The sequence below is a fragment of the Cariama cristata genome, unplaced genomic scaffold (genome assembly GCF_000690535.1).
Source record: "Cariama cristata isolate BGI_N322 unplaced genomic scaffold, ASM69053v1 scaffold10137, whole genome shotgun sequence".
NCBI lineage: Eukaryota > Metazoa > Chordata > Aves > Cariamiformes > Cariamidae > Cariama > Cariama cristata.
Genome location: NW_009628341.1, coordinates 1 through 14,806, shown reverse-complemented (window position 1 = coordinate 14,806; position 14,806 = coordinate 1). Strand labels below are relative to the sequence as shown.

General features: G+C 37.8%; 1 protein-coding gene across 1 annotated transcript in view; it reads right to left on the bottom strand.

The window, feature by feature from the left end:
• The window catches only part of PWP1 (PWP1 homolog (S. cerevisiae)), a 16,292-nt gene extending 3,832 nt beyond the window's left edge, over nucleotides 1-12,460 (bottom strand). The window contains exons 1-9 of the mRNA XM_009704772.1: nucleotides 12,337-12,460; nucleotides 11,814-11,899; nucleotides 9,406-9,502; nucleotides 7,670-7,780; nucleotides 6,783-6,913; nucleotides 5,308-5,381; nucleotides 3,029-3,125; nucleotides 1,886-1,947; nucleotides 1-65 (exon numbers count right to left, since the gene is read on the bottom strand). The exon at nucleotides 1-65 is cut by the window's left edge and continues 77 nt beyond it. Coding sequence (XP_009703074.1) covers nucleotides 1-65; nucleotides 1,886-1,947; nucleotides 3,029-3,125; nucleotides 5,308-5,381; nucleotides 6,783-6,913; nucleotides 7,670-7,780; nucleotides 9,406-9,502; nucleotides 11,814-11,899; nucleotides 12,337-12,460 — 847 coding nt within the window. The remainder of the gene's footprint in view (nucleotides 66-1,885; nucleotides 1,948-3,028; nucleotides 3,126-5,307; nucleotides 5,382-6,782; nucleotides 6,914-7,669; nucleotides 7,781-9,405; nucleotides 9,503-11,813; nucleotides 11,900-12,336) is intronic.
• Between the last annotated feature and the right edge of the window lie 2,346 nt (nucleotides 12,461-14,806).

Here is a 14,806-nt window from a genome sequence, read left to right as displayed (position 1 = left end):
CACCCCTGAACCGCCACATTCGATGGTTATCTTGTGGGTTTCTGCAGTCATACAGCACAGCTGATCTATGGGAAAAAGGGACAGGAAATTAAAAAAAAAATCACGGCTGAACACTTTATGAAGTCTGTTTTACCAGTGGCATCTATAGAAGTTCCATGTAAACTACAAATCAAAAATTAAAATGCAAACAACTTCACCATTTAGTCTTCCAACTCAGTAACAGATGAAAATTTCTCAGATAAGCACAAGCTTTTTCCATATGCTTCAAAATTTCCTCTTGGTTACAAACAGCCATTCTATTGAAACTAAACAAACAGTTTGAATTTACTCAATATGTAAAATACTTATCATATAGGAGACTGTAATTATGCAAATATATCAATTTATTATGAACAGACTTCAGTAAAGTCAAGTAATGACTGTTCAAAAATGATGCACTACTTAGGAAACCATTTGTGATACATATACAAACATTTTCAAATATGCTTTAATAAAAAGAAATAAAAAAATTAAGCTTTACAAGTGGTTAGGGAAATGATACTCCAAAGAGGAGAAAGAGCAGATGGGAGTTAGTGGGTCCTCTGGGATTCTTTACAGGCATGTGCTCAGCCCAGTGGCAGCAGAATCTGTCCCAACCCAAAAAGCTCCTGGACGCAAATGCAAGAGAGGACTGACGATGTCACTCTTGCAACATCTCACTGCAATAAATACCCACAGTGTAACCCACTCCCACTATAATTAAAGCCAAATAAATGTGATCTAGGTGTCTCAGCTCTTTTACCAGGCATTTTACAACAGCAGTTTTAGTACATATGCAATTTTTAAAGGTCTGACTTACAGGTTGTGAAGGCATCTGACAATATTCATTGAATAGCCTGTGGTCCTGTGAGGCTTTACCAAAAAAATCCACAAAGGAAGTCTACTAGTTTATAGATAGTACACTGGTTTAGAGGTGTCCATGGTATCAAAGGACTAGCCAAAAAAGGGATCGAGTAGCTGATCTCAGTGTTTGGACTTTTTTCTTCTTTTTACTGAAGGAAGTCAAGGGGGAGGAAAGTAGACAGAAGCGGGTTCCTAACAACAATAAAAAGGTTTTTCTCCAATACTTTCACTTAAGCAGATGTAGCAAGAGTGAGCAAGAGGAAGTGTCTTCTATTACACAGAATAGAAGACAGAGAACATAAGGGCTTGGCTAACGATTGACAAGTCTATAAATATTTTAACACAAGGACAAAGTCTTAAAAGCAGAATTGAAAAAAAAAATCTGTAAGAAAATCACGGTTATGGAACAAAATTAAAGTTACCCCTATGAGATGGGAGAACAGAGGGGAAGTTTTTTGGCTGGCAGGGCTTGTAGGAACTGGCAGTTACAGAGCTAGCCCAAGTGTGCAGACACAAACCATTTCACAGCACCTTCAGGCTGCAACCACAGGAGATAGCCCGTTAAACTTTGGCTATGGCATGCCTATCAGTAGAGGCTATAGGGAGCAGACTGGGATTTTAAGACCCTCATGCCCCTACCCTGCTCTTACAGTTTGGCAAAACCTGGACAAGTTTTCACAGGCATGAGCAGTGACACATTCCCAATGCAGAAAATGCCATAAGGCCAAATTAAGAAATAAATTCAGCTTGGAGCAGACACCTGGCACAGAAACTGTCAGTCCAGATGGTTAAAGGATTTGGCTAATTCTGAGAAAGAGCTAAGGAAAACTACAGTTTGGCCACATACAAACCTGGCTACCTTGCTGGAAAAAAATAATAGCATTACTCAAATTTGGCAGAGTTGTAAGCAAATGAAAAAGAAAGCATGAGGCAACTTAACAAGCTTAATTCAATACTAATACCCTCCCTACGTATAACATTTGAAAATATTACCCTGACGTACTTATCATAAGATCCAGAAATAAGGGTCTGAGTTTCAAACGGATGAAATTGCAATGTCTGGACCTAGATAACAGAAGATTTTATTTTAAAAAGTAAACACTGAGATATAACACACAGAGGAACTTTCTTTGAATAGAGCACAACAACCCCTCCCCAAAACCCCAACACCCCCCCCAAAAAAACCCTCCTATTAAGCTTGTTGACACTCAGATTTCTCATAAAACAGTGTGAGTTTCAAACGGATGAAATTGCAATGTCTGGACCTAGATAACAGAAGATTTTATTTTAAAAAGTAAACACTGAGATATAACACACAGAGGAACTTTCTTTGAATAGAGCACAACAACCCCTCCCCAAAACCCCAACACCCCCCCCCAAAAAACCCTCCTATTAAGCTTGTTGACACTCAGATTTCTCATAAAACAGTGCAAGAGATGCATATTATTTTATTTCAAACATCCCCACCCAGTGGAAACAAGATATTTTCCAAGAGCATTTAACTGAAGAGAACCACATGCCCCCTTTCTGCCCTAGATATTAAAAAAAAAATAAGCTAGAGGAGGAAAAGAATAGCTGCTTCCAGTTTGGGGAAAAATGCAGATGTTGGCAAAAAATGAAAATCAGGAGTTTGCCAAGGGCAGTGACTTTGTTAACAGCAAAATAAGGTTCTAGCTATTAATAACTAACTTCCAAATTACTATGAAATGAATTCATTTCTAAAGTACCCATCACTACGGTATTTTAGTGTCATTTATATTAAACCTTTCTTACCTGGAACAAACTGTAACCAACACTCATTGTCTCCTTAAGAGACGGTTACAGTTTGACCTATGCTCAGAGATCTGTTTTTTGTAGCTTACACCAGCACTTTAAGATTCCCAACCATCAGGGCTTTCACACAAAAGGCATTTTGAAAACTGCTGTAAATCTTTGCAAACTTTCTAAAGGGTAAGTTAAATATTTAGAAGCAAATACGGTGTTGTTTGCAAAAGGAACCAATTCAGAAATTTAAAGAATTCTTCACAGTTGCTAGAAAATTACAGAAATGTTGTTCTACGGGTTCACTACCAAGCAGCTAATGAAAAACTGCCGTTGTTTTTTTCTCTGTATTTACAGTGAAAGAAACGTAGCAATTATTACATACCTTGTCTGTATGTAGCATCAGGCTGGCTGCTGGCTTACCGACAGCCATATCCCACAAAACCACAGTATTGTCAGCAGACGCACTTGCTAAAACATTCCTGACAATGGATCAAAAAAAAAAAAGTTTTAAAAATCTTTATACAGATACAAACAAGTAATGGTCAAAAATCCAAAACACATACAGAGCCCGATTCTGAGATCAAGTACACTCCGGTCTATAGACTATATATCTCAAGCCCAAGGGATAACTCCCTGAAGGTAATTCTAAGTCACAAATGAAAACTACAAACAGACTATATTACATTATATTAGTACAACATTTATAACAACAATATTGACAGTTTTGCTTGTATTTCCTCCCTAACACCACTTAAAATATCATTTACTGGAAGATTTCCCAAACAAAACAAAGCAAGAAAGGCTTTTAAGCACTTCCCTTCCTCTGACATTAAGATAGTACTTTTAAACATTACCGATGCAACTCAGTTCTGTTTGCATACACCTACGGCCAAGAGCCAGACAAACCTGTTTTTAAAATGTTGTGCTCTCTGAGTATTTATGTAACTATTGAAGACCCAACACTGTACACCCTTCATGGAACGCTGAAAGGAACCACTAACATTTTAGTTAGTTTACAGAGCCCACATTTCAACTGAAATTTGACCAATTGTGTTCAGAGAAATAAACACAGTTTAGAAGTTTAATCAGAAGAAACTCAAAACATTCTCAAAGGCCTGTGTCAAATACACAGTACAATTGCTACCATTGCTCCATTGCTTTTAAAACCAATCTATTGCCTTAACATGTTGTTTCTGATTGAAACTGTTCTCCCCTCACCTTTTTCTTTCTGTATTTACCAAGTGTTACTGACTGAAAGAGCTAACATTCTTCCAAACAATGTTACAAGGGAAAGTTAAGAAAATGCATAGTGAAGGCTATAAGAACATTTTACAGTAACACCACTATGACCTACAGGCAGAAAGCTATTTATAGAGAGCTGTCACAGCATGTCTTGCTTAAAAAAAAAACAAAAACCAAACCCCAAAACATTTAAATATAAGCTGCTCCAAGAAGTTCCTTGTTTTGCCCATAAGCTTCCCACTTCAAGGCTGTTTTTATTTCCTGAAAGGTCTACTACTATCAATGAGTTTGTAACTCAGCACATTACAGAATTATGCATTCCAGACATCTAACTATTGTAGCCATAATTTTTGTGACTTGTCTCTATATTATCACCAGACAACCATTTCTAGGTACATGAAAGCTACTCTTTTGTAAGACTGATGGAATGATCACTACCACACTCTGTGCATCTGTGTATAATTTAAGAACAATAGACAGCACACTGTAAATTAAGAGTGCAATTTATGCACATTTACTGCATGTCTGTGTGGGTGTTTCCTTCTTCAGTATCTAGGTAACAAAGCATTGCAAGTGCAGGCTTACACCTGCTCATCAGAAGTATGCAGAGTTGACTATGTGTATCTTCAGAGGCATTTGTGACAGCACGAAAAAAAATAAATTAAAATAAAATAAAAAAATCAGCCCGTGTCTGACTGGAACAGTTTCAAGGCCCATGCTGAGGACCCTCTGACAGCTGAACTGTTAACAACCACCTACGCAATAAAAACCAGCAGCATTTTACTTCAGTCAGCACATTGTCCTTGACCTCTCCCCCAAGATGGGCCAGCTTTGTGTTGCTTCAACAGCAGCGCTTCATTGCTGGTTCATTCGGGCAACAGGGAATTCTCTCTGCCTAGGATAACCCAAAGGTCAGAGGTATTTCTGTAACTGTGCTATCAGGGCTTTTACACTCTCTTTTCTACTCATAGTTCTGGGGCAAAGGCCAGAGGGAAAAAAAAACCAGCATAGCAAGGACTTCCTTCTATAAATCTACTTCTATCTGTTGAAATGGCGATTTTAGGTCATTGGCAGATTGCACAGATCAGGGCAGCCCTTCTGCTTCTCCAGTTTGTGCATCTGACTTAAATGTAGCTGATTTATCAAATGGCTTAGACCCACCTTAGCCCTGCCCCTCATCTGGACAACCTGAAAAAAAGGAGTGATCTGCAGCAATATAGAGATTTTAAAAAAAAATAAATCAAGACTTCTAGTTAAAAAAAAAAGGAGTGTGTCTCTATTTTTGAGAATTGATTCATTTCAGCACTGCTTTCAAGTTCAATGTTATACTACATAAGATTTTGGAATTGTGTGCAAAATGTATACCTAATTAAGTATGCAATTTTGTAACCATCCATTGTTATTCAAGCATTCTTTTACCTGCTTTGTTTATTCCATGAAAGATCAAGCACAGCATCAGTATGTCCTGTCACTGTCCCTTCCGAAGATAAACTCTGTGTATGCAGATACAACATAAACAGACTTCTGAAAATTACAGCTTCAATGGAAATCAAGTATTACAACACATTAGTATGAATTCCTTAATGCCTTCATAAACAATGTCATATTTTAAATTATTCTCACTTGGTGCAGCAAGGCTTCTGATAGAACTGTCTCTGCAGAACCTGCACCTGGCTTCCTACCCCAGACCTCAGATTGCTCCATCCACAGCTGGTGGGCTTACAGAACGGGTTACTCCCTTTAGGCTAGTACAAGGAATTTCCTTGTCTCCAGCTAATGTGCAGCTTCTTCAGCTTCTTTCTAAACACTCCTGGAGGTTCCCTGTCTCTCCTCCCAATTAACTGAGCTTTAGGTCCTTGTAACTGCCAGCTCCTACAAATTCTAATTTGAAATGGTTAAGCTTCAAAGTTTTTTGGGACAGCAACTGGAAACCACCCACAAGCCACCCCATTCCTCTTCTGTTCTTAATTCCAGGCTTTAATGATAATGTATGGATACATACAGAGGACAACTAGCATTTCAAATTGAGGTAACATTCATGAATGGTATCTTCAACAGCAATTCTGATAACTCAGTGATTTTCAGAAGCAAGTTTCACAGAACAAATTCCCCTCCCAAGGATATTTTTTTATTGTTTTTAAAGCCAGAAGATCTAAGAGCTCAAAAAGTAAACTTCCTTCACAGTTACACAGAGTGTTTCCTTAGCTGACTAACAACGCAGTGCTCCTTCCTTTGGGAAACCAAGATTAGCTCTATATCCAGTGTTCACCTTCCCTATTTACTCTAGGGAGTCTTTAAGCACTTCCTGAAATGGCTACTATATGCACTATATAGAAAATTTAAGTGATGTTATCTTCCATACTTGTTTTACACACCAAAGAATTTGGACAAATCATAACAACACATTTGGGCATACAGCGAGGGTCACATTCATGTCACATAACCTAGCATCCAATCTAAACCTCAGTCCTCCTCTTTGGTAGTTAAGGTTTTTGCTGCAGTCCACTAAAAGAAATTCAGCCATTCTCTGGGTGTGTCTCTATGCATTCACCTTAGACAATCTCAATGACTAGCTTAAAATATCCTTAAATTTTAGATACATAAGGCTAACAGAGATGAATCCTGAGTAAATGTATTTTATGTGTCAACCTTGTTCTTTATTGCTCAAAACCTTTTCAACTGTCTGAGTCACAGGAAAATACCAATTCTAACATATCGCAGATGACCATGACATTATCTTCTGTAAGCTGTCCGAACACCATCTTTCAATATGACAGATGGAATTAAATCAGATTATCTATGATTTTTTCATTGTAGGAAAAAAAGTAATAACGACATTATCCTTCTTCTAAGTTTCCTCCATCCAACCAGATAAACCATTTTGCAATACTTACTTTCTTTCCTTTCTTTTTCTTCTTTTTCTCTTTCTTGTCTCCAAGAGAAAAGACTGGTTCTAAGGATTCTACTATATCAAGGTCCCAAATGTCAATAACTGGGGTCATGTTACCCACTGCAACATAATTTCCTAGAAGCAGAAACCCAAATGCAACCACATTTATTTTGAGTTACGAAACAGCATATTTGCCAATCCAGCTGTGGCTTATTTCTTTGATTAAGTAGAACTCATACTTATGTGCCAGAATCTTCTATTTGAACATATTTGATGTTTCTAACTGACAAGGAGCAATTAAAAAATATCAACTGACAGCAGATGTTGCCAGAAAAAAATTTACTTGCTCTCCAATACACTTCCCCTTCAGTACGAGTAATTGTTCAAAGAAGTTGTATAAAGTCCCACATTTTGTTTGGTGTTTTTTTTTTAAGGAAAAAACCCCACAAAACCACATTCCCTGTGCTATGGAAAAAAATAAATCTGTAAAACACAGGAAAAAGGTTACTAAATACATAAATATATATAAATTTTGCTGTGTTTTACAGTTGATCAACTGCATTGGCCATAATGAGTTTGAACAAAAGCAACTTTTCATTTGCAAATGGAAAATAATGCAGATTAGAGAAGAGCTTGCTCTGGTCTGCTAATTGACAATAACTTAATTATTTGCAATAAAACCAGTGTTCTAGTCAAATCACTTGTTGGCAGCATCACTAAGATGACTGTATCACCAAACTAAAAAAAACTGGTATTCAGTTTTTCCATCTTAATATTTTGGTTTTATTTCTGTTCACACTACTGGAGGAAATTATTTAGTGACATTACATTCATATACTTTTCAAGTAAAAATTATTTAACTGGAAATTTATAGTATCCTTTGTAATTTACCTACTGATTCATTGGGACTAGGATCAAAATTCAACCACTCCAGACTTAGAGGGTAAGCAGGCAAGATAATATCATGATGTACATAAAATGAGTCCTCTTCATGATTATAAACTGAAAAAGAATTAAAGATATACAAGACATTAGTGAAGAGGAAAAGCAAGGAACTGTAAACAGGTCACTTCCGCAAAAGGCAGATGTGGCAAACACTAAATTGTCAAGGAGATATAGAATGTAAATCCACAGTGTGCTCAGAGTTTTAGTTCAGGGCCACAGCCTCCAAGTACTAATGCTATACCCCACAGAATTACATAAAACAGATAAACAAACATTCTCCCATGTACTTTAGATAAAGAAGTGACAACTTAGACTTTAAAGGGACTTTAAAGTGACAACTAGACACTTTATTCCTAGCATACTACACTACTTTGTTTGTAAGAACACTTCCAAATAGATGCTCCATATCCACCACTTTCTACATCAGGATACATTAATGAAGGTTTAGACATTCATTTTACAGAATCAGCAATTCGGAAAAAAAAAAAAAAGAGAGAATTCGAAATTAAATCAAAGGGGAAATGAAGGTAGAAGACAAACAGTTTTCAAATTACAGGAAGCTGAAGAAGTCAGATGAAGTTACCTTTAGCAGGCTGTAAGTGAGATACAGGAAGAGTTTTGGTAAAGTAACCATATACTAAACACAGCATTTAGCCAGCTATTTCTCTCCTTATAACAAAATAATTTACTAACTGGATAGCAGAAAAAAAAGTTAATTATTTTAATAACATAGTATCATCACACACACAAAATCACTGTGCTGTTTTTAAGTGCATGTGACAGATGTTCAGATACTAACTAAAACCTTCAGTTAACTAAGTAGTCTTAGTAGTTAAGTAAGACAGTAAACCACAGAAGCCTGTGCTATTGTTTTATGTTTACATTGGGAAAATAACACAGTTCATAAAATTTGTAAACATCTCCAGATACAGAAAATGTCAGACGCTGATATCTGAAGAGATGCTTTCAAACACTTTGGCTTGCTGTTTTCTTAAAACAGAATACTTTGCTTGCAGAAACATGCACCATAGCAGAAGTAGCCAGAATCATTCCCCCCAAGAACCACCAGAAGAAAAGATAGCTTCAGCATGCTCCTTGCTGCAACAGAAAAACCTTTTACACGGTAAAACTAAATTCATCCCTAGAACAAGTGGTATTCAGACCTTATTAAGGATCATCTTCTAAAACTAAGCTAATAAAGGTGCTGATTCTTCTACTCCTAGCAGAGAAAAGCCAATTTAAAGAAGCCAGGAGAAAGCTGAAGGGAAAAACAAAACAAAACAAAACAAACAAAAAAACCAAACAAAAAACAACAAACCACTAGAGGAAGCTTGCATGATATGGAAAGTAAGAATGTTTGGAAGAAATATATGTTTAGAGAATAAGAATGCCATAGTATTTTCTAAATGTCATTAGAAATTAAATAAGGAAAGGAAATGCTATACAACCTCAAAAAGGCACACTATCCTTTAAATAACAATAACCCCACATGAAATACTCTAGTTCTGGAAAGTGGCTAAAGCATCACGACACAGGAAAGAGGACAAAACACACAGGGCAAATGAGGTGAAAAAAATCTTCCAAAAACCAACCCCCTCCCCCTTCTACACAGCCATATGGAACAGGCCAGGCAAGACATACTCCCTGGGTTCAGCATAAGGAACAAACTCTACGTTACTTACCATGGACCTCCAAACTACAGTAGTCTTTATCAACTCTGCCACAAAGGACAAGATTGTCACTGGGCTTAATCAGAAAGTCCTCCTGTTCATATTGATCCTGAACAGCAAAAAGGAGAGGACAATGGATGTTACGCAAAGCACATAAACGCACAAAACTACACATGTTCAAAAGGTTGAATCAGTAATAATTTTTAACCATAACTGAAAACACTCAACACCCTGCTGCCCACCCACCTAAAACCATCTTACAGAGAAAGGCAGGAACCAGACTCGATCATGGGGAGGCTGAATAGTTATTATGAAGACTGAAGGACTGTTTATGTGGACCTAGGTGGATTTAGAGAGGCATTTAATTATCAAATACCAAACCACCTTTTGAGGCTACCACGATGCAGCTCACTGCTGAAAAGAAAATCACCACCAGGAGCCCACATACATAGCTTATTTCCCTTGTGCTCTCATGTCTTTATATAGTGTAACAACATTTTACACAATAAGCGTGCAGTAACTGCTTCTTACATCCAGGAAGCAATTCCAAAAGCATTAAAGCATTGTCTACTTTCTGGAAAATATTTCCAGAAAAGTACTGCCTACAGCTATACTGGGCATTCAGCTGTACCAGAACAGATGTAACCTCTCATCTAATTTTTATTGTTACTGAGGAATGGAAGGCATTCAGGGAATTTTTGTTAGTGGAAAACTAAGAACTGTACATAAAAGTCAATAGTCTCACACAGAGTACCATCCTTCAAATATATAACACATACAAGACTTTTTGGACTTCTTGTTGCAAGCTTTTAATTTCTTTTTTTATTCACTTCAAGCATCAACATTTGAATTCTATCAAGTACTAAAATTCTTGGAATGAATCAACTTAATGTCACACAATACTTAGTATTCAACAGTACTAGTAGTAAATACCAAAAGACAACAGAAAAAGCACGTTGAAGAACTAAAAAGTACTCTTTTGGAATGTGAGGAAGGGACTTGCATGTAGGAAGAAAGGCCTGACAAAAAGGTGTTCACTTTTTCTATGTCTGGAAAAAAGTTAGCTTTTCTGACACAGAATAAATGCAGCTCTTATTCTCTCTGAATCCCTGTGCGAATACCTCTTTGACTATAAAAATCACTTTTAAAGCATTTATCTCCTCTACTGGTACACAGGAGCAAGAAAACAAGTCAGCGGAACACAGAGGAAACAGACAGTGCCCCAAAGTGCACATGGCAAGTGAACTCATTTTAAAGGTAAGATGTATGCCTTCCTCCTTGAGCTTTGTTACAGTCTGTGAAGTCACCATAACAACTCCTTGTCTGAGACCGCTTTGACATGTTTTGACAATGTCCCCTGACACACAAACTAGATGTTGTGGTAGAAGACTAGAGCTACTCTTTTCTTTCAATCTTACTAGCTTTGTAAAGAATCCAAAATAGTATAGAAAGGACGGCACTCAGAAAAACCTCAGAATCTTTATGCTTAGAAGAGGTCATAAAAATTCATCTACTCCATCACTCTGCCCCAGATGATCATTGTCTCTCCTGGTTGCTCTCTAGATTACATTGTCTCTTCTCACACCACCTCACCTCGTAACTGATTTCTGCAATCTCTCCCTGCAAATTAAGTCAATCATAAATCGCAATCTACTCTTCTGAAATAAGCTGTGGGATATTCTCTGGAACCTCTCTGTATCTTTTCTGAAGAGGCACCCAATATTCTGTCCAAGGCAATACGGATGTTGACTAGGATTACCTCATGTCTTGCATGCTGCATCCCTGTTCACCAAGAAAAGACAAACAGGTTGCCTAACAGGACAGTTAACTTGTGTTAGACTACAGCCAGAGACGACTTCACCTCCTGCAGAGCTCCTACAAAGCCAGTTCCTGCAAAGGTGTTCCCCATCTGATACTTGGTGGAAACTAGACAGGCAGAAACAGTCAACACACAGGACGCTGTGCAGATAGGCTTAACTTCTTCATGCCATACCCCTCATTTGACATGTAGCCTGACACCACCTCAGCCTGGTTTCTTCCACCAACTGGTGGAAGGTGTAAGAGTCCTGCAAGAGTCTTGGGAAGTTTTCTAATTTGGATTGTTAGTGACCTGAGATTTGTTATTTCTTCAAGCATTTTCTGTGTCCTACTAGATGGGTGACAAACCACTCCACATAGAGAGGCGCATGGTTTAAATAATGAGCCAGTTTGCCTTAACATCTGACTTAAAACGTAAAAAGCACACATAGAGCGTACTGCATAAAGTAACCTCAAAAAGAAAGGAGTTCTGTCTGATCAAAAATCTGGCACACCTTTGGAAAAGGACTGCAAGCACTTACAGACCCTAAGACAGTGTGGAAAATTTAACTGCTTCTTAAGTTTATGCTGTTTAAGATAGTTAACGTTTTTATAGTACTTACAGTAGTTTTTAGAGTGATGTAAGGATCATTATCATTACTCCCATATACTGCCAGGGTAGCCAAAGATTCTCCAAGTTTTATATCACCTAGATGAGAATTTCAAAACATTTTTATACATGTTAATGACTGGTGAAGTTAGAAACTCCTGTACCAATACCTGTATTACCTCTATTGCAAAGTATCAGGAGTGGGCTAAATAAACTTCCAAGTTCCAAACATAAGAACCTCAGAAAGCTAAATTGCTTAGTGCTTTCAGCGACTTCTGTGGCTCTGCTGCAGCACTGTAGAAGGGAGAGTGACAATCTTTCCAACATACTCTTGGTCCTAGTGTCAGGGAAGGGGACACTGAATTGTTTCACTCACTAAATGACTTCCAAAACTGGGACAAGCAAATTATTAAAAATGTGAATTTCCAGCATTCAAAACATAGCACTGCGTAGTTTTAGGATACTAATGTCTTAAGTACAAGAAATGAAAATGTTCTTTACTTCCACTGCATATCTGACATTTAAATTTTTATTACCTGTATATTCCTCTTCATCGTAATTTTTCAAATCATATTCATCCAGTTCATCATCAGACAGGTCTTCATTTTTATGAGAAGACTTAGCTCCACCAGGAACTGCTGCATTCACATCGTGTGCCATCCCACCTTCATCACTACCATCAGCGCCATCCCTGCTAAAAGACACGCAGTCCTGAGAAACTGTGACAGACTTTTAGAATGTTTCCAGGTAATTGCTTAGGGAACTGATAACAAGATTTCAGCACACAGTCCTGGCCACTCACATGGGTTTCAAGTTTTTATGCCAATAATTTGGAAATCCATTCACTCCTTTCCTATCTTTTCGCAAAATAGAAGGCACATTATTCTCTTCCAGAGGAAGTTTTTCCTTGCAAGTTTTCATGACAAAATGTTGCAGAAATTTTGCTTGATGGAGCTAAATTGCATGTCTAAATCCCTCTCTCTTACCCTTGTTTTTTGTGGATACAATGCTCTCAACCCCACTTCTATGCATTCCCATGCGTCCAATTCATTTCATCCTTTTTCTTTTTTCCCACCCACACGTCCTGCCAGGTGTGGTAACTCTTGCATTTCTTCAAGATTTTTAAGACCTTATTTCCTCATATGTCCCATACTTACACTGGAAGAAAAAAAAATAAAATTCACGAGGTAGGGACATACTGCGAATTACTCCTTACAGGGTAAACTACGCAACATCTAGAAAACTCAGAACTTTTGTGGCAACAATTCTGTATGCAAGGAATTCAGTAGAAGGAAGTGTACGTTAAACATTGGCTGAGGACCTAACAGGTATCTGAGATGTCTCAGTGGTGCGTTCTCCATAGGAACTCATCCCTGCTGAATACACTGTATTTCTGTCCTTCTGCACGCAAAATTCCCAGGCAACAGTGAGCCAAGACAGTTCTCATACATATGATTTCTAAATCAAATCTCAGAAACCATTTTTTATAATTTGTTCAGTAAAATAAACACTTCATACTACCAGTTTTTCCTTACATAAAAACTGATAACAAGATAATTAGAGACTCTACATCCAAGTCTCATTTGTGATCTTTGCACAGGAAAAAAAGTGACTGATGTAACAAATTCTACAAAGTACCAGATGTTATAAAGAGATCATAACACCTTTAGTTGTTACAGATGGTCTTTAAATTTCCATCCTGAAGTTTAACAGAATGCCTAACAGCGCCTCAAATCTTTCCATGTTTTTGAAATTCCAAGAGAAAGAATTCACTCAAAAAAAAAAAGTTCACATGCATAAAAGAGAAACAAGTAACTCCACAGATAACAGAAACATTAAACATAATCGGTTAAGAAATTGACATAAGGTAAAAATTTTCCAAACGTTTAAGATTATTTTCCAACCATTAAAAAACAAAACCAGAACAAAACACATTCTAGGACAAAACACTCTCTAACTCCACAGATAACAGAAACATTAAACACAATTGGTTAAGAAATTGACATAAGGTAAAAAATTTCCAAACGTTTAAGATTATTTTCGAACCATTAAAAACCAAAACCAGAACAAAACACATTCTGGGACAAAACACTCTGTTCAGCAATAAAGTCAGAGATCCATCTAACAGAAATCAAGCAGATAATATTCACCCAACTATTAAAACTTTTACTGCTACCTATTGCATCTGTTCAATCATACATACTGTGGTACAAACACACACCCTGCATAGCTGAAACAGTCAGAAGCCTAAAACTATTAAACAGATCTAAGTCAAAAAGGCCAGAAAACGGAATAAGACCTTAATCCCTCATCTTTTTCTAGCCAAAAGAGAGCCATTTCTTATTGTCTTCCATAGATTATGTTTCCTAAATCCATCACTTCTGTTATTCTTTTCCTAAGTTTATTTACCTTTTCCTCAAAAGCAGAGTAACAAAACACACACACAATACACAACTAAGGGCTTTCAGTGCTGAGCAAAGAGTTGTGATGTCTCCAGTTTCACATGTGAACTATAAATACACCCCTGAGCGATGTTTCGCCTTTTTTGCCAAAGCCAAACACCAAGTCATTCTGAGCTCCACCATGGCCTCCAGACTTGCGTAGATTGTAACATCTCACCCTCAGCATCCACTTTTTCACAGTCCATTTGGGACTTCTATCTCCTTTTGCCACATCTCCAAAGCACCCTTGGTTACAAACCCAACTTCTTATTGCCACACTCTAGGCGGGAATCGCAGCTCCAGAGAGGAACAAGCCCCAAGCAGGTCTCTGCAGACTCCACCTCAAACCCTCAGCCAGGCTGACAACTGAAGAACCGTACGGGAACACAGCCCATGTTGTCATGTCCACGATGAAGGCAGGATACGCTCCATCCGACATTTCTCCTTTCACTCTTCATTCAAACGACCCCGCCGGGACGTCAGGCTCACTGGACACAGTCGCTTCAGGAGGAACTCCTGCTGCCTGGTGCCGATCTCCATTGCTCGCTGCTGCTTCCCAAGCCGG